The sequence below is a fragment of the Camelus dromedarius genome, chromosome 10 (genome assembly GCF_036321535.1).
Source record: "Camelus dromedarius isolate mCamDro1 chromosome 10, mCamDro1.pat, whole genome shotgun sequence".
NCBI classification, from domain to species: domain Eukaryota; kingdom Metazoa; phylum Chordata; class Mammalia; order Artiodactyla; family Camelidae; genus Camelus; species Camelus dromedarius.
Window position 1 is genome coordinate 76,983,902 of NC_087445.1, and position 21,471 is coordinate 77,005,372.

A 21,471-nucleotide genomic window follows, 5' to 3' on the forward strand; every position below is an offset into this window, starting at 1 on the left:
CTAAGTTGCCAGCATCACTGGTTCTCCAGACATCTTGCGTTTTCCTCCACTGAAGGAGCGGCGTTGGGAGAGCCCTTGTTTCTTCTGAGAGGACACGTACTGAGGAGAAAGGCCAGGAATGAGGACGTCTGGAACACGGGCCTGGGGTCACCCAGACCTACAGGGTCGGCCCTCCTAAGCCTCAGTGCTCCCGCCTGATGAATGGGCTGAGGCCGGTGCTTGTGAGCATCGGGTTCATGGGAAGCTGGTTCCTGGTACACAATCACCTGCCAGGAAATGGGGGCTTGGATAGACTTTCAAAAGCCCCAAATGGAGGCCAAGCCCCTGCAAAACACAGCCGCATGTTGCTATGGGAACCACAAGAATTGGGCGGAGCCATAGGATCGCAGAAGCCTGTCAGGAAGGACTTTAAACCAGGTTTTGTTTAAAGGCTTTTCTGACCCCAAAGACCCCCCCCCCCACCCTGCTAGAACAAATAAAGTCAGCGAGGTTGCCGGAAACAAAGTCCACACACAGAAACGCAGCTACCTCTCTACACTCTAACAATGAGCGGTCTGAGAAGGAAATTAGAAAAAAATGCCATTTACAATCACATCAGAAAGAACAAAATACTTAGGAATAAACCTAAACTGGGAGGTGACAGACTTAAATGCTGAGTATACAAACCACTGCGGACGGAGACCAAAGACGCAAGCAAATGGAAAGACATCCCGTGTTCCTGGCCTGGAAGACCAAATACCGCCAAGCTATCAACAGGACCCAAGCCATCTGCAGACCCAGCACAGCCCCTGTCAAAACCCAAAGGCATTTTTGGCAGAAATAGAAAAATTCATCTTAACAGTCACACAATCTCAAGGAACCCCCATTAGCCAGACAATCTTGGAAAAGAACAAGGCTGGAGGACTCACACTTTCTGATATTGTGAAGCTACCATAATCAAAACAGTGTGGCACTGCTATAAATTAGACAAACGAACTTATAGAAAAGAAAAGAGATTCAGAGACTCACCCTCATGTAAGTGGCCCAGGGAGGTTCGGCGAGGGAGCCACGACTGTCCCGGGGGGAAAGGACAGTCTCCTCAACAACTAGTGATGGGCACGCTGGACCTTACCCGACGCCACGTGCAAACATTAACTCGAAATGGACCGAGACCTACCTGTGCGACCAAGACTGTGTGACCCCCAGGAGAGAACATGGAGGAGAGCCCGGGACACTGGACTTGGCGATGATTTCTCCAGGGTGACACTGGAGGCACAGGCCACAAGAAGCAAAAGCAGCCAAGGGGGGCGAGGGCAAGCGTAAAGACCTGTGTGCGTGGAGGGCACAGCCGGCAGGGGAAAGGCTACCCAGGGGGCGGGAGGGGCGCTTACGAATCACAGATCTGATAAAGGGTTCACGTCCGGAACATACAAAGAACGGCTGCCACTCGACAAAAGCAAGACAACCTGGTTAAGAAATGAACTGAGCGTGACTGAAGCACTGTGCTGCACACCAGCAGCTGACGCAACGCTGTAAACTGACCGTACTTCAAAACATAAACGTATGTACAAAAAAGAGAAATGAATCAAGGACCTGAAGGGACAGCTCCCCAAAGATAATATACACGTGGCCGACAAGCACGTGAAAAGATGGTCAACACCACTGATCATCCGAGGAAGGTCAGTCAAAACCACCAGGAGATATGACCTCATAACCATTAGCGTGGCTACTACTTTTTTTAAAAAGCAGAAAATAATCAGTGTTGGCGAGAATGTGAAGGAATTAGAACACTTGGGCACAGTTGGTGGGAATGTAAAATGGTGCAACTGTTAGGAAAAACAGTACGGTGATTCCTTGAAAAATTAAAAATAAAACTACCATATGTCCAGCAGGCCCATTTCTGGGTACGTATCCAAAAGAACTGGAGGCACCGTCTCGAGCAGAAATTTGCACACCCGTGTCCACAGCAGCATTACTGACAGCAGCCAAGAGGGAGAAGCAACCCAAGAGCCCAGCAGTGGGTAGTGGATCAGCAAAGTCTGCTCCATCCACACAACGGCGTGTTATCCAGTCATGCAGGGGAAGGAGACTCTGACACCTGCTACAACGTGGCTGAACACTGAGGACACAAGGCAGAGTGGAGCACGCCCGTCACATGAAGACAAGCCCCGCGTGACTCCACTTGTACGAGGCACGGGATTTACTGGGACAGAAAGGGGAACGGCGGTCACAGAGCTGGGGGAGGGGAACGGAGGTTGCTGCTCAGCGAACGTGGAGTCTCAGTTTTGCGCGATGACTGCCCGGTGCGTGTACTTAGCACTAGTAAACTTACGCTAAAAGCATGGTTAAGGTGGTCAAAAAGAAACACGCTTTTCTCCACACACGGCCCCTACAGCCAGAGGCGCTCAGGGACTCATGCTGTCTCCATGTCCTGGGTACCAGGAGCGAAGGGGAGAGGCAGTGGCTCAAACACGGGACCACTTACAGGGAAGGAGAGGACAGGAGGCCTGGCCGGGAAGCCCCGCGTCGTGTCCACAGAAGTGGAAGAAGGAGGTTCTAGAGAGAAGAGGGGAAAGACGGTCCTTGAAAAGATAACGGCGGAAATATTTCCAGAATGGAAGATGGCCGGCCATGAGCCCTTGGACTGCAGAAGCACACTGAGCACCAAGCAGGATAAACAAAAACAAATTCCTGCCCAGAAAACGCCGGGGTAAGTGTAGACATCGGAGAGGAAGAGGGAGGGGGCAGGGAGAGAGACAGAGACAGAGAGAGAGGGAGACGGAGGTTACCTGCAAAGCTCACTGGACGGACTCTGGACGGCTTACTGGTGACGATGCTATTCAACAGAGAATAGTATCTTGGAAGCATAGAGCTTTGAACATAAGTCAGCCTAGAAACCCACATCCCTTAAGAGCTAGGGTGAAATGCAGATTTTTCAGATAAAGACACAGAGCTTGTCACTCAAAATTCTTCATGAAAAACTTTGTTGAGGTTGTACTTCAGCAAAAAGAGTGAGAACAGAGCACCTGGCGCCTGGTATGCACGCCCCACCTCCACCTGAGACGCAGAGCCAGGGCGAAACCAGAGCAGACCCTCAGCCAGGTGGGGGCGGCCCCAGGAGCGGGGAGACTGAGGCGGGGTTGGGTGGCGTGTGCCCCTCTGCGTCCTGCCTGGAAATGGTGCTTCGGGACCAAGCCCCCCGAGCCTGGAGCAGGCTAGGGTCTGGTGGTGCACATGCCCGGCAGCGAGCACTCTGTTACCAGCAGACAGTCAGCTCTGCCAATAAACGGGGCCTCTTGTGGGGCAGCCACTCAGTGTGGACCCTGCTGGCGGTGGGGTGTCCTTTTCTGCTTGGCCCAGCTGGGGTGATGGCGAAGGAATCAGCAGGGTTGGCCAGGGCCCATCTTTGCAGTGGCCAGTGTGGTTCTGGCCAGCTGGCCTGGAGAGGAGGGAATTGCTCCGAATGCCGGTAGGAGCCACCTGTCAGTTGGGTCCCTGGGAGGCTCAGGCTCCTGGACTGTGGAAGGGAGACCATACAGGACCCTTGGTGAGAAGAGATCAAACCGAGGCGGGGAGGCAGCCCCGTCAGGCCCCAGACACGTGGCTGAAGCTCATCACTGCTACATGGGTCTTCTCCATTCTGAACTGGCTCAAGGACCCTCTCCTTTTGGAAGGTTCTGGGCTTCAGACCCCTCTGACAGGATCAGTGGCACCCGGTGGGAAGTTCTGCGGGATGCTGGAAGGTCCTCAAGGGTAAGAGGGTTCTCCCCTCTGCCTGTCACCTGTTTCGTTCAGGGCACTAGGGTGGCGACGGAGAGGGCCAGCAGGGCGAGGTGTGGGAGGACTCCCCCTGCCCTCAGGCTGCCCAGTGGCCCATCAGCCCTGGCTGCAGCAGGCTTAAGGCTTATCTGCCCTGTGAGGACAGGTCAGAACCCAAAACAGGAGTCACAAGATGCTCGGAGCCCTCAGCCCCGCCCACAGTGGGTGGTCAGTGATGTCTGTTGTTCTGCATTGGGCCACCTGCCAAACCGGGCAAGGTGAAGCTTCTAGCCCATGCTCAGACATCCCACAGGGGCCCCGGCATGGCGCCCAGCCCTCCTGGTGCTCACACCTGACACAGGGCAGGTGAGGGCCAGCCAGCCACCACAGCAGGGGCCACAGTGGCTGTGAGCGCGGCTTGGGTGCCGCAAACAGACTAGGCTTAAGCTGAGTCACAAACGCTGCATCCCTAGCAACTGACGTCCCTCTGAGTCTGCACCGGCAAATCCCGGACGACAGCATTACGTCCCTCCTGGGGCTCGTGGGCGCACTCATCAGAACTGTCACCCGAGAGCCCCGGGCAGGGTGCTTGCCACTCCACGAGGCGGGGGACGCGGCCACACGGGTTTCACAGATGAGGAACCTGGGGCTCAGGGAGGTCGAGCCACTTGCCCGAGGCCCAGTGATGCCCTAGGAGATGTTGGACATTCAGCTTTTGGGGAGGGCGGGGGCCCACCACTGCCTGCGGTGTAAATACTCCTGCCGCAGCTGACGGCAAGTTTCCAGTGATTTAAGCGCCTCGCTGGTTTTCCTACAGATTCAGCCATCGGCTCCCAGAGCTGGCACGAGTGCTTTCCAACAGGCTTGGAGGCCTCACTGCTAGTAAGTCAGAGCAGGGCTTCAACAGCTAAGGCGCTCACGCCCTGCCCTAGACTGACTCAGCTGAATATTCTGGAGGATGGAAATATGCTCAGGTCTCAGCTAAACGGATCTGGGGGCTTGGTTCCATGCCTGGTGCTTCACTGAACTTCTTGCGAGCTTCCCATGGGGAGGACCAGGATTAGGGAGGTGCTGGGTCCCCACCCCGGCTTGGGTCCCCAGGACAGGAGAGTCCATGGCCCTCCTGTGGGATGCTCTGGCCACCTGCGTCATCAGAACAAGCCTGGAGTCGCCCCTCTGGGCAAACATCACAGGAGGGCTTGAGCAGATGAGCCCAGAGACAGTCCACCGCGTCCAGCATGTCCAGCCACCTCCGGTCACATTAGCTGGTTGTGGTTTCACACATTCCAGGACGTCTGGTTGTGCAACAGCACCCTGACACACCAGGTGCATCCTCCAAACTCAGTCGCCCCTTAAATAAGTGAGGATTGCAGGGGCCTGGGAGGCGGGGGGTGGGCAGGGATCAGAGCACGTGCAGCCCTCTGCAGGGGCCTGGGGTCCTAAACCCACAGGAGAGGGAAGAAGCAAGTTGGCAGTAGGTTTGAAGGATCTTCATTTTTCAAATCCGCTGGACATCCCAAGACACCCTTGGTTCCACAAAGATTCTGCTATGGGGGTGTGCAATCTCTCCTAGCAGTCTGCTCCAGAAAGCCAGCGTACAGTGGTGCTGGGCATTCTGGTGAAGGTGGGTCTGGTGACAGTGGCGGTGAAGGTGATGGAGGTATAGTGGTAGTAAAGACAGTGGTGATGGTAGTGGTTGGTGATGATGATGTTGGTGATGGTGAAGTTGATGGTAGGGATGGTCGTGGGGATGGTGGGGGATGGTGGTGACAGTGGTGGTGGGGATGGTGATTTGATATCAATCTTCCAAGAATAAGAATAAAAGGTGTGATGCTCGAACCACACTTTACAGACTTGGCCCTCTCTGAGGATCAAAAAAAGCCACAGATTCCAAGCTGCTGATAAACGCCATGGGCCACCCCCAGAAAGACCCCATCGGCACCCAGAGACGACAGCAGAGGCACCCCCTGCAGAGAAAGGGCAGTGTCTTCCCTGGAGGAGCTTCCAGAATCTCTGAAGCACACTCCCCGGGGTCCCTCAGAGGCACCCAACCTCATTCCAGCCACACCCTCTCCTCACACTTTCTCGGCAAGAAGATGTCACTGCCCCCGACGGGACACCCTGAGGAGTGGCCTTGGCCACCACGTCGTTCTCGGCCACACCCCGCCCCCGGCTCTCTGGGGCCGAGGCAACTTGCACAGGTTGTGCAAGACACTCTTTAGGTGACAGCTAAAACCCAGCTGGCCAACGCAGGCCCCGGGAAGGCCCGGGCCTCCCGCTGCCGGGGCCTCTGTCTGTGTGACGCGTGCAGGTGGGAGACGTTCTATCCGCACGAATCGGTCCCTAACGGTGCCATGGCAAGGACCCACGCCGTCGGGATAAGAAACTCAATTTCCTTCTGGCCCGAAAATAATTCTGAGAAGAAAGCCAATTTATCACCTTGCCTGACGATGGGCTCCCAGCCCAGCACCTGCCGCTTCGGCCGAGGCTCCGGGACACCGTCTCCCCCGGGAGCCTCGCCGGCCTTGAGGCCAGCAGTGGGAGGCACGGACATCTGGTCAGCTGGCCGCCAACGGGACGACTCCCGCCCCCTGTTCCTCCTGTAGGAATGTGAGGCTGTGGAAGCCTGGGGCTCATCCAAGCATCTCAGGATTATTGCAAAACAGGGCTCGGTTCAGCCAGGGGCGCCCACCCGCGGCTTGCTGTGAGCGTGGGTCACCGGGGCAGCGGAGAGTCCTGCTCACCCACCCTCGGGCAGGGTCTGTGGTTCTGGGCTCTGACCCGCGACGTCCCGAGCTTCGCGACCGGGAGGTCATGCCACCGACTCGGCATGCACTCTCCTGCCCCGCGTCTGGGTGGCTGGCACTCCACCATCTCCCACAGAGACTTGGCCCCCGCGCCTCCCACGTTAGTGGGGTTGTGTCAGCACATGCTCATGTTACTTAGGAGAGTCTGAAGCTCGCCCGGGCCCAGAGAGAGCCCAGGATGTCTGGACAGACCCACAGGACGGCCCAGGAGGGGCTCTGGACACAGTCTAGACCTTGTGCTACAGATCAGGAAACTGAGGCCCAAAGAGGTGGCCCCACAGAGGGATTGCTGGCCCCCAGCTCTGTTGAGCACTGGGGGTTCTGCTCCAAAACGCCCAGATCCTTGCTGACCCGGCTCCCACCTCCACGCCTGCCTGTGAGGCCACCTTGGGTGGGGGCCAGGGCAGCGGTCAGCCCCAGCTCCCAGGGCAGCAGTCTGGCCGACAGCGGACTCCCCCACCCCTCCTGCTGGCCGGTGGATGGGAAGCCTTTGTGCCCCAGGCTTGGACCACCTGGGAACTTGCGGCCTGGGCCACTGTGAGGTCAGCAAAAGCTGTGACATCAAGGAGCCAGAGCCCAGCCCACAGGCCCTCAGCAGAAGGTGTGGTCGAGGCAGGACTCAGTTCCTCCTCCTGCAAATGTGTTCCTGGGACCCTCCTCACGCCCAGGCCAGCTCCCTGGGAGTGGCTCCCTCCCACCACCCAGGGCCTCGCCCCAGCGCAGGCTGGGCTGTGGCCGCAGCCTCCTCCCCCCAGCCCCCGCACCCAGGCTGTGAGCCCATGGAGGGCAGGGCCTGCGTCTTCCATCCCAGAGCCCCCAGCCTGGTGGGCCCCCAGCCAACATGTCTGGAATTCATTCTCAGGGGGCTGGGGGCTCAGCACTGGGAACAGATCCGTCAGCTTCGGATGGAGTGCTGGAGCTCGGCTGGGGACCCAAACTGGCTGAATATGAGCTGAGGGGCCTGGAAAGCTCTGTGCTCCCCCCTCCCCACCCTCCCCCTGGGCTCGGCCAGCACTGGGCACGGGGAGGAGACCGGAAACACCCGATGACCGCTGCGTGGCCGGGAGGCTGGGGCCGTGTGCCTGGGACACCTCTGCCCCTGGGTCCTGGCTGTGAGAAACGTGTCACAGGTCAATAATCAGAGTCCTGGAAGGCCCACATCACGGGAACCCCACCCCAGGGAGACTCTGAGGAGAAGAAATGGCCCAATCAAATGCCCTACTTACAGAGTGGGGAGAGGGAGGCGCCCGCCCTCAAAGCGGTTCTCAGACAACATTTCGAGGAACAAGAAACCATCACTACAACGTCGTAAGAGAACCAAGCAGCGTGTGCAAACTGCGCACGAGACAGTCCTGCTTCTGGCTTAAACTTCCTAGGGAGAGATTAGGGGAAGCGGCCGGGAGGAAATACACCGTTAACCACAGCTGTCTCTCTGGTGGAATCACCAGGGTTTGCATTTACTCGTTCTCATTTTACGAACATTCCCAGTACTCCCAGGGCAACGCTGGTGCCCGTCCACTCTTCAGCCAGACCCTGTGCGGGGCGAGCTTTATGCGGCACCTGTGGACTCTGCTTGCCGACCCCCCAGCCCCAAGCCGTGCTAGAGGCGAGGAAGGGAAGGCTCAGAGAGGTCGTGTCCAGTCCAAGGGGTCGAACTAGAGGCGAGGTCTGCACCCAGGCCCCGCGCGCGGGTGCTGTGGTTGGAAGCCGCCATGAGCTTTCACTCACAATCAAGTGCTTTTGACAGAAGCCGTAAGCCGGTTCCGGGGAAGGCAGTGAAGAAAAGCAGCCTGCATGGGTCCTGCACCCCCTTCCTCCGGCCCAGGCACCCCATGGCCCCCCGCAACCTTGTGCCTGTCATCCCAGGCAGGGTTCATCCAGGAGCCTGGCCTCTGCTTCCAGTCGCCCGAGGCCCGGCCCAGCCCAGCCCAGCTCCCAGGCCCCTTAGGCCAAGGTACGGCCAGACAGCCGTGGGCCAGGCCTGGGGCGGCAGCCAGGGCCAGGAAGGGCCAGCCCCAGGGGTGGGGAGGCAGCTGGAGCCCATTGTCCAAGGACAAGTCCCAGGTGCCTCGTTGGAGCTGCCCTAGGCTGGGAGGGGAAGTGTGTCCCACCTGGTCCTCTCCCACACAAACCCCTAAACCACACACAGGCTGGGCCTTCGCCAAGCTCCCAGCTCCCCTCCCACTTCACAAGCCGGAACCCAGCCCCGGACAGGGCTGGACGCTGCATGGAGCCCACGGGGGCCGAGAGGGCCCGAGCTGCCGTCTGGGCAGGCTGGGTGCCTCTGTGGCCTGGGGTGGAGCTGTGCCATTCTCTCAAAACGCACACCCTCTCTGGTCTCGGCAGGCAGCTCTGCACCAAGGAGGCAGGAAGCGAGCTAGACAGAGACAGCCCCAGCTTCCTGCCCGCCCAGCGCAGCCTCCGGAGAGCAGAGGCAGAGCGGAGCCGCCGGCCGGCGCTCCTCGGCGCTGCCGAGGTACCTTTATCTGGTCCTCCTGGCAGCCTCCTCCCTGATGTCATCCAAACAGTGCTTACTTGCTAGCAGGACCCAGACTCCTCCCACCTCCAGCCGCGCTGCAGGCCAGGGCTGTGCTCCCCACTGACGGCCCTTAGCACTTGCCCCCCAAAACCCCCCAGATGAACAAGAAGGAAGTAAGGGGGGGAGGTGCCCCTGAATCCGGCTGTCTGTCCAGTCACCTCCCCCTGAAGGCCGCGTCTGTTATTGACAGGTATTCGTGTGCTTTTTATGATTCATTCTCTGGGTGGCCCCTGGGAGGTCCATCCAACCTCTCTGAGCTCCGTTCGGGGTAACATCATCCTGGGGGCTTCCTACATCAGGAGCTGAGGTAGGGCCCCGCTCAGTGCACCTGGCCGTGGCAGCCACCAGCGAGACCGCACACCTGTGACCAGGGTAATCGCAGAACCTCTCTCTGGCAGCTCTGCCCCGGTGGTTTCTGGCTGTCACCTCTGGGGGTGCTCCTGGCATCGTGTGGGTGCCGGCCGCGGATGGTACTCAACACCGTGCGATGCCCAGGACGGCCCCCAACACACACATCCATTCCAAAGCGCCGGCTGTGCTGAGGCTGCTGAGCCCTGGGACGGCCGCGTCCACGCTGCCGCAAGGATCGAGCGGGACGGGCCACGTGAGTCTCGTGCTCGGAACCGTGCCTGGCGCCTCGCGAGCCCCCACTGGCAGCGGCTGTTACTTTCCCCGTCTGCTCCTCACCTCGGCCTCGGGAAGGCAAGGTGGAGATCGTGATCCTTCTTTTCCAAAAAGGACAGCGAGGCCCAGGAACAGGCTGTGCTGACCCAGAGCTGGACCCGGAACCCTGGCCCCAGGGGCACTGAGGACGCGAGGTCCGCTAGACCCTGACGCAGTCCAGTCTCAGAGGCTTCCGGTCCAGGGACCTGGCCTTTCTGGAGTGGGAGACGGGCGGGGGAGCTCCCGGCGCCTGGGGGTGCGCCCCAGCAGCCCCTCCCCACTCCCACAGCGCGGGGGCGGGAGGAAACACTCCGGAAAGACCAGCTGTCTCCTCAGGGGACGCGCAGGCGGCTGGAGCCGCTTAATTGCTGGCTGGCCCCACCTTGTCATCTCCACGGAGGCGCAGGAAATACCCTGATCTGGGAGGGTGTGCCCCGGGCCTCCGAGGACAGGACACTGGGTGGCTGTCCAGGTGGCCCGGCCAAGGCCACCTCCCCTGGCAGAAGCTTGGGACGGAGCCCCCCAGCGTGTGCCAGGCACCCACGGGGCACAGGAGATGCCTGACTTTGACCCCTATTCCTCCTCTGAGACCCCAACAGCCAGTAGGCCGGACCATCTGGTCCTCACTTCACAGTAGGGAACCAAGGACCAGGGAGGGCACAGGCTCTGAAGTCCCAGCCCCGGTTTGTTCCCTGACAGCACACTGCTGCCACCTGCAACCCACTGCTGCCACCCGCAGCCCAGGGCACAGCGGCCCGCTGGGACCTACCAGCTGCCCGGCGGCTCTCACCAGCTTGTGGGTAGAGAAAGGGAAGGCCTCGTTGCTCAGATCTGCATCAAGCACTTCTTGGAGAATGGCCCGGCTGTGAGCAAGAACAGAGTCAATCAGTCAGTCAGTCAACAAACACTTGCCGAGCACTCCTGGGTGCGTGCCCTGGGCAGGGGAGGCACTGGGGATACAGCTGTGAGCAGGACAAGTCCTGTCCTCACGGGCTAGACCAACAACAAACACACTGCCAAAAGCACACCGAGAAGGAGATGCACCAAAAATCCAGCCAGATAAAGCACCTTCAGCGGGAACAGTGGCAGGAGCAGTCGAGCCCTGGGCAGAGACCAGGCTCAGAGGTGAGCTCTCGCAGGCTCTCCTTTCTCGATGACCTAGGGCAGCTCTCTAACCGTCTAACACCCTCCAAGCCACAGGCCCCCGAGGGCAGGGGCTGCTCCCCTCTGCTCCCGGGCCCCACCGAGCCTGGCATAGAGTCTGGTCCCCGTGCTTGACAGGTTACCCGAAACCTCTCGGTGTCCATGGACACCTTCACTTCCTGGGCGCCTCCCTTTGTCTCCCTCCAGGCCTTAGTTCACTCTTGCACCCTCCACATTCCCGCCAGATTCCCATGTCCCTGCGTGACCGTTTGCTATCCTACAGGTCTTGGCTCAGCTGTCACCTCCTACAAGCAGCCCTCGCTGACTCCCTGAGTCGGGGTCAGGTGCCCCTCGTCTGGGCCCTGCAGTCCTAACACGTCTCCTGCCAGGGTCCCTCTCACACTGGTTGTACTTGTCCCCACTGACCCAGGAGCTCCCCGCCAGCAGGGCCCCTATCCTGACGTGCCCGTCACAGACAGGGCACTCAGTCAGCAGGACCAACTGAAAACAGGCTGGCTTTGTACCACAGGACTGGCTCCCCGTTGGCAGGAGGCAGCCCCCCCATTTCTGCCTCGCAGGGGTCCCAGCAAGTGCCCAGAAATGCTTCTGACTGTAATCCCCGCCCCCACGGTGCCGGGAGCCGCCCACCCACGCCGGCCCGAGCTGCCCAGCGCGCTGCAGTGTGCCAGGATCCTTATGTAACACCCTCGGCACCCACGTGGTGCTGGCCCCCAGAGAACCCATACCCAGTTTTTAAGATGCGCGTCCTCTCTGCGGCCCTGGGTGGCTGGGGCCAGGGCTGCTCCCCTGTCTTCTCTGCTGCGGGGCGGGTAGGAAGGAGGCTGGAGCTGCCGCCCAGGGCCAGTGTGGCCTCAGCAGCCCCGGGTACCCCAGCTCCGGCAGGTCTGCTGAGCTCGGGTCGGGGTGCAGGAGGCTGTCCCTCCCCCAGGGGGCAGCAGGTGGCGCTGGAGGGCACAGGCTCCCCGTCAGAGACCAGGTTCAGCTCCAGCTCCTCGACTCACCCCCGACCCCCACCGAGTCTCGGTCCCCACCCCTGCTCCATGAGGACAGTGAGGCCACCTCGCAGGGCCCTTGCAAAGGAGGAATCTGCTAGAAAGCACATGCCAGACGCCTCGGCACTAACACTCGTAACAGTGACCCCTGACTTCCGCGTTGTCCCCAAGGGCCACGGGCGGCCTCTTGAGCTCAGGTTAACTAAAATAAAAAATTCTGTCTCAGCAGCCACATTTCAAGGGCTCAAAGGCCACACACGGCTCTTTGGCTACCGTGCTGGACCACGCGTTATGGAATGTTTCCAGAAAGTTCCATCGCACAGCAGGTCATGTAGCCTGTCCCACGGCCCAGGCACTGTGAGAAATGCTTCCCACATGACAACTCAGAAAGCCGAGCCCTCAGCAGCCGTGCTGGTAACATTATTATTCGTACGAGAAACTCTGGGTTATTTTTGAAAGGAGAGGACAATTTGGAGGAGAAAGTTAAGAAATTACCAGGAAGAGGAGCGCTTGTCTTCCTGCCCTGACAGCCGTCACTCGCCGCCCTCCCGGGGCAGCTTATAATGAGGCTGGGAGAGCCTGGCCTGTCCCCCCCGGGGGCCACGCCTTGATCTGTCTGTCTGGCGCCCTCTCTCTCCCTTGCTCACCTGCCTCCCCCAAACCAAAAATAGCCCACTCCCTTCCCAAGGTCGCCGTGGCAATGAAGCTGAGGCTTCCGAGGCTGGGCCTTGATTGGAGAAGCCTGGACCGCCACCCCATCAGCCCAGGGATGAATTCACCCGGGGGGAAACGGACCCGCCCCCACAGGACCGGGCGCGTCCTCCGGGCCAGGCCAGGGCGAGTGCGGTCCCTGCATTACTTCACTGCCCTCCCTCCATCTGCAGCCAGAGGCCCCTGCCCCTCTCCACACGTCCCATTCTTCTCCTCCCGTCCTTCCTCGGCACGTTCCCACCCAGCCATCCCTCAGGTGACTCTCATCAAGTCCACAGGAGCCACCGAGCTGCCAGACCCAGTGGTCAGTTCTCAGTCTTCGTTCCACTGGACCCACTGACCACCCAGACACAGCTCATCATGCCCTCCTCTGAATCCCTGAGGATTCAGAGGCCCTTGAGTTTCGTCACACACCTGCCGGCCTCCTGCCCCCAGCACGGCGTCAAGACCCGTTCAGGCCCAAGCCCAGTGACGGCCTCCTCTGCTCAGTCTCCTCGCCAGGGGGAGCGGCCTCTGGGCCCGCAGGCTCTCGCCTCTGCTGCCCTCTGAGCTCCTCTCCTACGGCCCCGGCCTCACTGCTTCACCTCCTGCCACAGGGTTTCGCGTGTGCTGTTTCCGCTGCCTGAAACACTGTCCCTTCAGAGAGCTCCAAGGCTTGGTCCCTCATTTCCTCCAAAGTCCCCTTAGTAGATGTTGGTTTTCACGAGAAGCCTGAAGTCCAACCGTGATTCTGCTCATCCTTTCAGCAAGCGTGTACTGCGTGCCTGCCACGTGCCTCTGGGCAAAGAGCTGCACACGCAAAGCCAGCTACAGCTCCAGCCCAGGGCCCGGCAGGGCCCTTCCGGGGCCTGAGTCCCCGTGCTTGGGACCACAGCTCAGTAAGTACTTGTAGAATGAATTAGTGAGTGAATGATCATCTGTAGATCTAGTCGTTGGAGGTACTGAGGGAGGAGAGGTGACCTCTCAGGGTAGAGCATCGTTCCCAGCCCAGGTAGCAGGTGGAGCCCCCGTGGGCTCTGCCCACTTGGAGATGGCAGACGCGCTTCCTCGACTGTATCGACCATCTGGAGACACACCTGCTGGCCCTTTCGTGGCCCCGAATCCTCGGACGCCTATTCTCAGTGAGGCTCAGGCTCCTCACGCTGATGGCTTTCTGCACCCTAGTGCTCTGAAAAGCACTACCCGGAGTGGCCTCTCTGGGGTCACGAGCGCACTTAGCTGACAACAACGCTCCATTCGGGGCCAGTAAGTGGTTCTGCCCCGGGCCCCAGGTAGAGGGCCCAGGGGCACCGAGGTGCTGGCTCCTCTCTCCTCACCTGGCCGGGCCCTGGACGCTGATCAGGCCCAGGTCCTCGGAGCTGTCGATGAGCTGGCACCGGAACTCCCGGTCCTGCAGCACCGTGGTGATGTGGGACCAGTTGTGCTGGGCCACAGCCCCGCCCACGGCCAGGTAGTAGCCGTCCCCTGGAAGAGAAGCACCCGGACTTAGCGCAGCACTGCAGGACGGGGCAGGCGGGGCAGAGGGGGCGGCCCGAGGCCTCCGGGCGGAGACAACAAACGCTCTTTCCTTGAAAGTGAACCACAAAGGCCCAAACACGGTGACCCTCCCGAGGGGCCCAGGATTCTCACGGCCCGCAGGACGAGCTCCCCTGAGGGCCGCACAGGCCAAGGGAGCATTTTTCTGGGAGAGTCTGAGGCTTCCTCCCACTTCTCAAAGGGTCTGTGATCGGAAAGGGCGAGAGCTCCCAACACCGGCACACCATGGGGAGATTCTGCGACGTGCCTCAGCCACCAGTGCTGGGGGACCTTGAACAAGTCTCTTCTCCACTCTGAACCTCGGCGTCCTCACCAGCTCCCATTTCACTCCATAGCCCCATGGCCCCGGTCTCTGGGCCCCCCACCTTGGCCCATATGGGGGCCAATGCTGGTCCGGGGCTTTACAGGAAATACCCTGTTGATCCTCCCCAGGAGGCTGACACTCAGCACCACCCTCAGGATTTAGAAAAGGAGACTGAGGTTCAGAGAAGTCACATGGTGGAAGAAGGTTGGCCCCTGTCCAGCTCTGAGTCCATGGCCTACGGAGCACTCACTGGGCCACACTGCCCCTGGGGTACTGCTGAGCAGAGGGCAGCCCACCTCCACTCGGCACCCTGGGAGAGCCGCTGCCCCGGGAGCTGTGACCTCAGAGAGCTGCGTGGCCCTGGACCTGTCCTGAAGCTTCTCTGAGCCTCCACAATCTCATGTGCAGCTGGGGGTTCGTTAGTGTACCTCATCTGTAGAGACGTTGTGGGATCAGCCACTGTGTGTGCCCTGGGCGGGCTCTCACTGGTCACTCCCCACGATCTGGTGGACGGGGCAGCCCAGGAGGGACTTCCTCCCTCTCCACTTCCTACGTACCTCATATCCACCCCCCTCATCCGGCTTCCTCTTTCCTTCCTGCCTGCCTTGTTCCATCAGGGCTCCCCATCCCGGAGTGATGGTACCCAGGCAAGCCCTGACTTCCCAGTCCTGGCTTCTCCATCTGCACGATGGGAATGAGACCAGAACCCCTCACAGGGCTGCTGGGAGGACCTGAGGAGCTCCCTTGGCACAGGGCGTGCAGCCTGGGGCTCGGGAACCGGGAGCCGGGATGGTTACGCACTGGGATGCCCGCCCCCTCCCAGGGGTCCGGTCCTGCTGGAGGACTGCTTCTCTCAGCCTTCAGCGCCATTCGCTCCGGGCTCCCCGTGGGCAGGCCCAGTGCCAGCCCTCAGCCCACTCTGGGCAGAGCCAGTGGGCACCAGCGGGAAGTGGGCAGCAGCCCAGGGGAGGGTCCGGAGTCCAGAGACTCCTGCCTGGGCACCTTCCCCACATCGGCACCTCCCCTCAAGGCTCCCACAGAGGCGAAGCAGCCATCACTGTGACAGTAGGTATAACCAAAATAGACATGCCTCTCTTTCCTTCTCCAGCAGGGGAGGGGGCAGCTGGTAGCAGAGCTGGGGATGGGGGGCACAGACCGAGTGCACAGGGCCTCTGCTCTCTCCCCAAGAGCACTCATTGGCCGGGATCTGATGGGAGGTCCTGGAGCCAGGATGGGCCAGGCCACCCCACCAGGAAGCTTGGAGCTGGGAACCCTTTGTCTTCTGCAACCCAGGGTCCCATCAGCACCAGCCGGGGAGGCACAGAAGAGCTCAGCTTTGCTGTCAGCATCCAGTTGAGATCCCAGTAGGAGCTCCAGTCATCCTCCTGCCCGGTTTAGGCAAGCCCGGGGACATTCCTGACCTCGTCACCCTGTGTTCCATGTGCTCCTCTGTTCCCTCAAGCCTGCCTGTCCATCCAGACCCAACTCAGAGGCCAAAAAATTGAGCTGGTCTCAAAAGAATCCCCTACTCCCTGGGCTGGGGGCTCTTACAGGACGTTGGCTTCTGGACACCTACTAAGCGAGCCTCCAGCCGCATCCTCTGCCCCAGCCCCCGCCCCCCCCAACACATGCCATGGCTCCCAGGTAGCCCCTCCGGCCTGCAGCCATCCCAGACCCCTCCCAGGAGGACGTGAGAGTTACTGAGGCCGCCCGGCTCCAGACAGATGGCAGCCGGTGGACCTGGCCTCCTCTGGGCAGCTGTCCTTTATCCAGAACACCCCAAGTGCCAGGTCCTGAGGTCAGCAGTCAGCCGGGTCCAGGTACAGCCCACAAGGTGGAGAGGCGGTCAGGGGGCAGAGACTGCAGGCTCCGGGCACAGGCTGGGAACTGTGTGCTGTGGACTTTATTTTGTGCATTTCAGAACCGTGGGAATGTTTCCCACGGGCATGTATTCCTTTTGTGATACAAAATCCTACCCAAAATCATGCTTAGGACGGACAACCGCGTCATTTACAACCTTGATCAGATGTGAAACGCCACATCCTCTCCACTTACTGGTGATCGGATCTAACAGGCATAATGAACAAATGTATAAACACGCATAGTTAGTGGACACGTGGCTTCACAGCAGGACTGGTACCGCTTTTCCTTAAGGCTGAACATAAAACAGGTCCACACCCCGGTTTTCCCGTGTTTAGCGGTGAACGTGGGACCTCCAACACACCCCAAGAGCACCAGGCTTTCCTCGTCACCCACCTTGGCCCTGGCAGGCCAGGACCCCGCCACGTGCCAGCCGCCCACCAGGCAACGTTTGACTGCATCAGAGGCGCCAGATTCTAGAACAGCTCCTGTCCCGTTTGCTTTGCCTACCCCTCACCTCGGAGCCTGATCTTCCCCAGCCTGGCAGGATGTGATCCTCAAAATCTCGGGGCCAGGATTCCACTGGAGTCACCAGGGAGGGCACATGGTGGCGCATCCTTGGGCGGCGGCTCAGCCCACAGATGCTCTGGTGACAACTTCCCCTTGTGTGGGGACTAGTTTTCCAGGTGGGGAAACTGGGGCTCAGGGAGGCTGCTCCCCAGCCCTCCTGGGCCTCCAGGCTCTGGCTCAATCCCCTGTAGCGGCTCAGAGAGAGAAGGACCATTTGCGTCCACTTGGGTAAACTGAGGCTCAGAGAGGGGCCACGGAGTCAGGCAGCAGCAGAGCAGGACTCTGGGGGCCAGCACCCTCAGTGCGGTCCCTCTGTTCTGTCTCCCCAGCCGGACGCACTCTCTAAGGATGGCAGCCGTGGCTGGGCCTGGGCCTCCCCTCTCCTGGGGGGTGAAGACCAAACAAAGCTCCCGCTGGCCCTTCTGCAAACAATCCCTGCTGACCTCCCTGCCCAGCTCTCCACAGGCACTGCCCTTGTCCTTTCTAGCCAACGACTCCTGCCCAGCCCTCTGGGGCCCAGGCCGGACGTCAGCTCCCCCCAGGAAGCCCTCCTCATCCTGGCTCACCCGCTCCCCATGGCCTCCCGTAACCCGTGCTCTTGTCCATCGCCTCACACTCCCACCCGGGGCTCTATTGCTTCTTCCGCACCTTCCTCTCCCAGGGCCCAGGCCAGACCTTGCCCCCCAAGGCCCAGGGGACCCTGACTTCGTCCCTCCGAGGACACAGCTAAACGGCCAGCAGTGCTGAGCCAGGCCTGGAGTTGGGGTCACCAGGATTCCCGGATGGGCCGACTATGGCCCTTCCCCTGATGGCACAGCTCAGCCACACGGAGAGCCGCACGGTCGGCAGGGGTGCCCAGGGCCCCTTCCTGGAGGCTGTCTGTGAATCTCCTCACCTCTCTTCTTCCCTAACGGAGCCAGGTGACAGCACTAGAGACCAGGTTGCCCCCACGTGAACCAAGGGGTAGGTTCCGGGAGGCGAAGTGATGGGAGTCAGACCCAGCCCCGTGCAAACGAGGGATATGGCACTGAGCTCCCCATCACAGGGGGCAAGCAAGCAGAAGCAAAGGGCGGTCTGGGTGTCAGCTTGGGCACAGAGCTGGATGTCTCCTCGGGACCTGCCCCAGCCTGAGACTGGGAGTTACATGGGACCCGGCAAAGCCCGTCCAGCACAGGTGTCAGCGGCAGAAACGAGCTAAGCTCTCTGAGTGGGAGGCACGGCCTTATCCTTGGCCCACGCTGCTCCTGGCAGGAGAGCTGAGCACGCCTGCGCTGTGGCAGCTCCAAAACACCACGGTACAGGCAGGTTCAAAGGCGTAATCACTGGGCCCCTGGAGCCCAGCAGCGCGGCCTGAACAAAGGCTGCACTCAGCCTGAAAAGAAACCGCCAATCTCCCAGGCCCTGAGAGCAGCAGGCACACGGGCGGTCACAGAGCGGCCCCTCCCTGTCCATCCCGCCTCACCGAGCGGGGCTGCAGTCACGGCGCTGCTGGGCCCACGCACGGGGCATCTCTTACCTTCAAAGGCAGGGGCCAGCGGGGAGGCCTGGGGGCCGGGGGCCAGGCGGCTGACGGTCAGGTCGCTCTCAGTGCCGCCCCGGTGGTTCAGCATGCAGGTGTACACTGTCGTGCCTGGGGGCAGGAGGAAGACCCCAGAGGAAGGGAGCCGCTGAGCAGGGCGGCCCCGCAGCACAGGGTAACCCCTGGCAGGATGCCCTGGTGGGGCGGCCTCATCTGAGTGCGCCTCCCGGCTCCGTACCTGGGGGCCGGCTGACGTCGGCCGAGAAGAGCCAGTCGGCAGCCATCCTCGCGTCTGGGCCCACCAGGTAGAACTTCCCGAAGTAGGACATGTCGAACACGGCGGCCGCCCCTCTGCAGGCCAGGCACTCCTTCTTGATCTGAAAAGTTCCAGAAGTGGGGTGCTGTGGGGCTCTGGGACCTGCTGCCCCCAGGACTCTGGGGCACGGGCTGTTGGCTGCACACCTCCCCTCCAGCTCTACTGCACCGTAACCACTCTCCTCAAGCACAGGGGCCGCTCTCCAGGGTGGACCAGAAGCCATAAAGCAAGATGAGACATTCAAGAGGGTCACAATCATACACAACATGGGGGGAAGGCATGGCTCAGAGGTAGATGCATGCTTAGTGTGCATGAGGTCCTGGCTTCTATCCCCTGTACCTCTGTAAAAAAATACAATAAAATAAAAATAAACCTAATTACCTCCCTGCCCCCTCCCAAAAAAAACTACTGAAGAAAGAATTTTTAAAAAGTCATACAAAATACGTTCTTCAACCACAGTGGAATGAAATTAGGAATCAACAGCAGAAGGAAAATGGGAAAATTCGTAAGTAAGTGAAATTAAACAACGTGCTCCTAATCAGTGGATCAAAGGAAAGGACCTCATCAGGGGACTTAGAAACACCGGGGACCCTGACAGTGAGAGCACCGCGTGTGCGGACTGACGGCACGGCGCCAGCACCTCCCTCTCCACTTTGAGGAACTAGAAAAGGAAAGCAAATGAAACCCAGTGCAGGCAGAGGAGAGAAACAATAGAGATTAGAAAGGAAATAAATGAAATCTCAAAAAGCGGAGAATAGCAGCAGAAGTAAACACTGTGACCTTGGGAAGGTCAACAAAACAGGCAAACCAGCTAAACTGACCAAGGGAAGGCAGGGAAGGCTCAGCACGCTGAGATCAGGAGCGAAGGAGGGCATGGCTGCCCAACCCATGGGAACACAGAGGCCTCAAGGAACACCGTGAGCATCCGATGAGACGGAAAATGTGACACCCGAAACCCACAGCTACTGAAACTGACCAAAGAGGAAACAGAAAGTCGGAATCGTCCACAACAGAAAAGAGACTTCCTGGGTGATTCACCCGCCACTTCACCCATGAAGCCCCGCCCCAGGAGGCTTCACTGGTGAATTTTACCAAACAGTCAAAGGGGAATCAACACCAAGTCTTCATAAACTCGTCCCGTAAGGCCAGCATTGCCCCGATGCCAAAACCAAACACCCGTAAGGAAACAACACACCAGTGTCCCTCACGCACATAGATACAAAGAAACCTCACCAAACTCCAGCAGAGTGAATCCAACGCCGCATCTAAAGGCTCACGCACCATGATCACGTGGGGTTCACCCCGGGGATGGGGGGCCGGCTCACCACCCACATATCGATCGATGGAATGCGTCGTGTTACAGACATGAAGACAGAAGCCACACGATCGCATCTCAGCTGATGCGGGAAAAGTGTCTGACAAAATCCAACACCTTTCAGGATAAAAATTCAAGCAAACTAGGGGAAAAGGGAAATTCCTCCACCTGCAGGAAGTCATGACCAGAACCCCAGAGCTGCCGCACTCGGCGGTGAGAGACTGAGCGCTCCAAGATCAGGATGACAGGGCCGTCTGCTCTCTTCAGTTCCATCAACGCTGCCCTGGAGGTCCCAGCTCAGCAATTAGGCACGAAGGCGGACGGAGAAGTACCAGGAGAGGAGAAGCAGCAGCACGATGGTCCCTACGGGCAGATGACACGCTCTTGCGTGTGAAACCCTGAGGAGGCCACTGGAAGCTACTATGAGCAGTAAAACAGTTCAGCCGAGCTGCAGGATGCAGGGCCAATATACAGCCAGCAAAAAAACGATTGTCTTTCGATGCACCAGCGGTGGACTGTCAACAAAATTAAGAAAACCACTCCACTTACATCACCAGGAAGACATTTTAGATGCTTGCAAACAAACCTAACAGAAGTCCACACTTGTGCTCTAGAAACGAGAAAACTTCTGGAAGAAATTAAAGAAGACTTAACTGAACAGAAAGCCACCCCACGCTTATGAAACAAGGACTATTGACAAGATGACGGTTCTCTCTGAACTGACCTGCAGATTCAGCACAGTCCCTGCCAAAACCTCAGCTGGCTCCTTGGCAGAAGTTGACAAGCTGATCCTACAATTATATGGAAATGTAAGGGACCCAGGACATTCAAAGCAATCTTAAAAAAAAAAAAAAAAGAATAACAAACATGGAGGACTTATTGCAAAACTTACTACGAAGCTATTATAATCAAGACGGAGTGGTAGTAACATACGGACAGACACATATAGCCCAATGGACTAGAACTGAGAGTCCAGAAATAAACTCTCACGTTTACGGTCAGCTGATTTTTCACAAGGATGCCAAGGCAGTTCAGTGGGGAAAAGGACAATCTTCAACACATGGTGCTGCGACAACTGAACAGCCCCCTGCAAGAGAGGAAGGTGGGCCCCTTCCCCACATCACACACAGCATTTAACTCAAAGCGGATCACAGACCTCATTACAAGATTTACAACTACACAGCTCCCAGGAGAAAATACAGGAGTAGGTCTTTGTAACCTGGGTTAGGAAATGCCTGCTTAAATATGGCCCCCAAAACACGGGGGGACAAAGGGGAAAAATGCAGAAGTTGTACTTCGTCAAAATTAAGAACTTTTGTGTTGCCAACAAGATTACTAAAAAAGTAAAAAGAACGGGAGAAAGTATTTACCCGTCATACATCTGACGAGAACTCTCACAGCTGAATACAGGGCAGATGACCCGCTTATAAGTGAGCA

The 21,471-nt window shown here is 59.1% G+C and overlaps 1 protein-coding gene across 3 annotated transcripts in view; it reads right to left on the reverse strand.

Moving 5' to 3' along the window:
• SARDH (sarcosine dehydrogenase) overlaps positions 1-21,471 on the reverse strand; it is a 63,140-nt gene that overhangs the window by 9,185 nt on the left and 32,484 nt on the right. For all 3 annotated transcript variants that reach the window (XM_031450910.2, XM_031450911.2, XM_064490736.1), the window contains 4 exons: positions 18,642-18,780; positions 18,401-18,514; positions 13,931-14,078; positions 10,517-10,610 (listed from right to left, as the gene is read on the reverse strand). In XM_031450910.2, the coding sequence (XP_031306770.1) occupies positions 10,517-10,610; positions 13,931-14,078; positions 18,401-18,514; positions 18,642-18,780 (495 nt within the window). The remainder of the gene's footprint in view (positions 1-10,516; positions 10,611-13,930; positions 14,079-18,400; positions 18,515-18,641; positions 18,781-21,471) is intronic.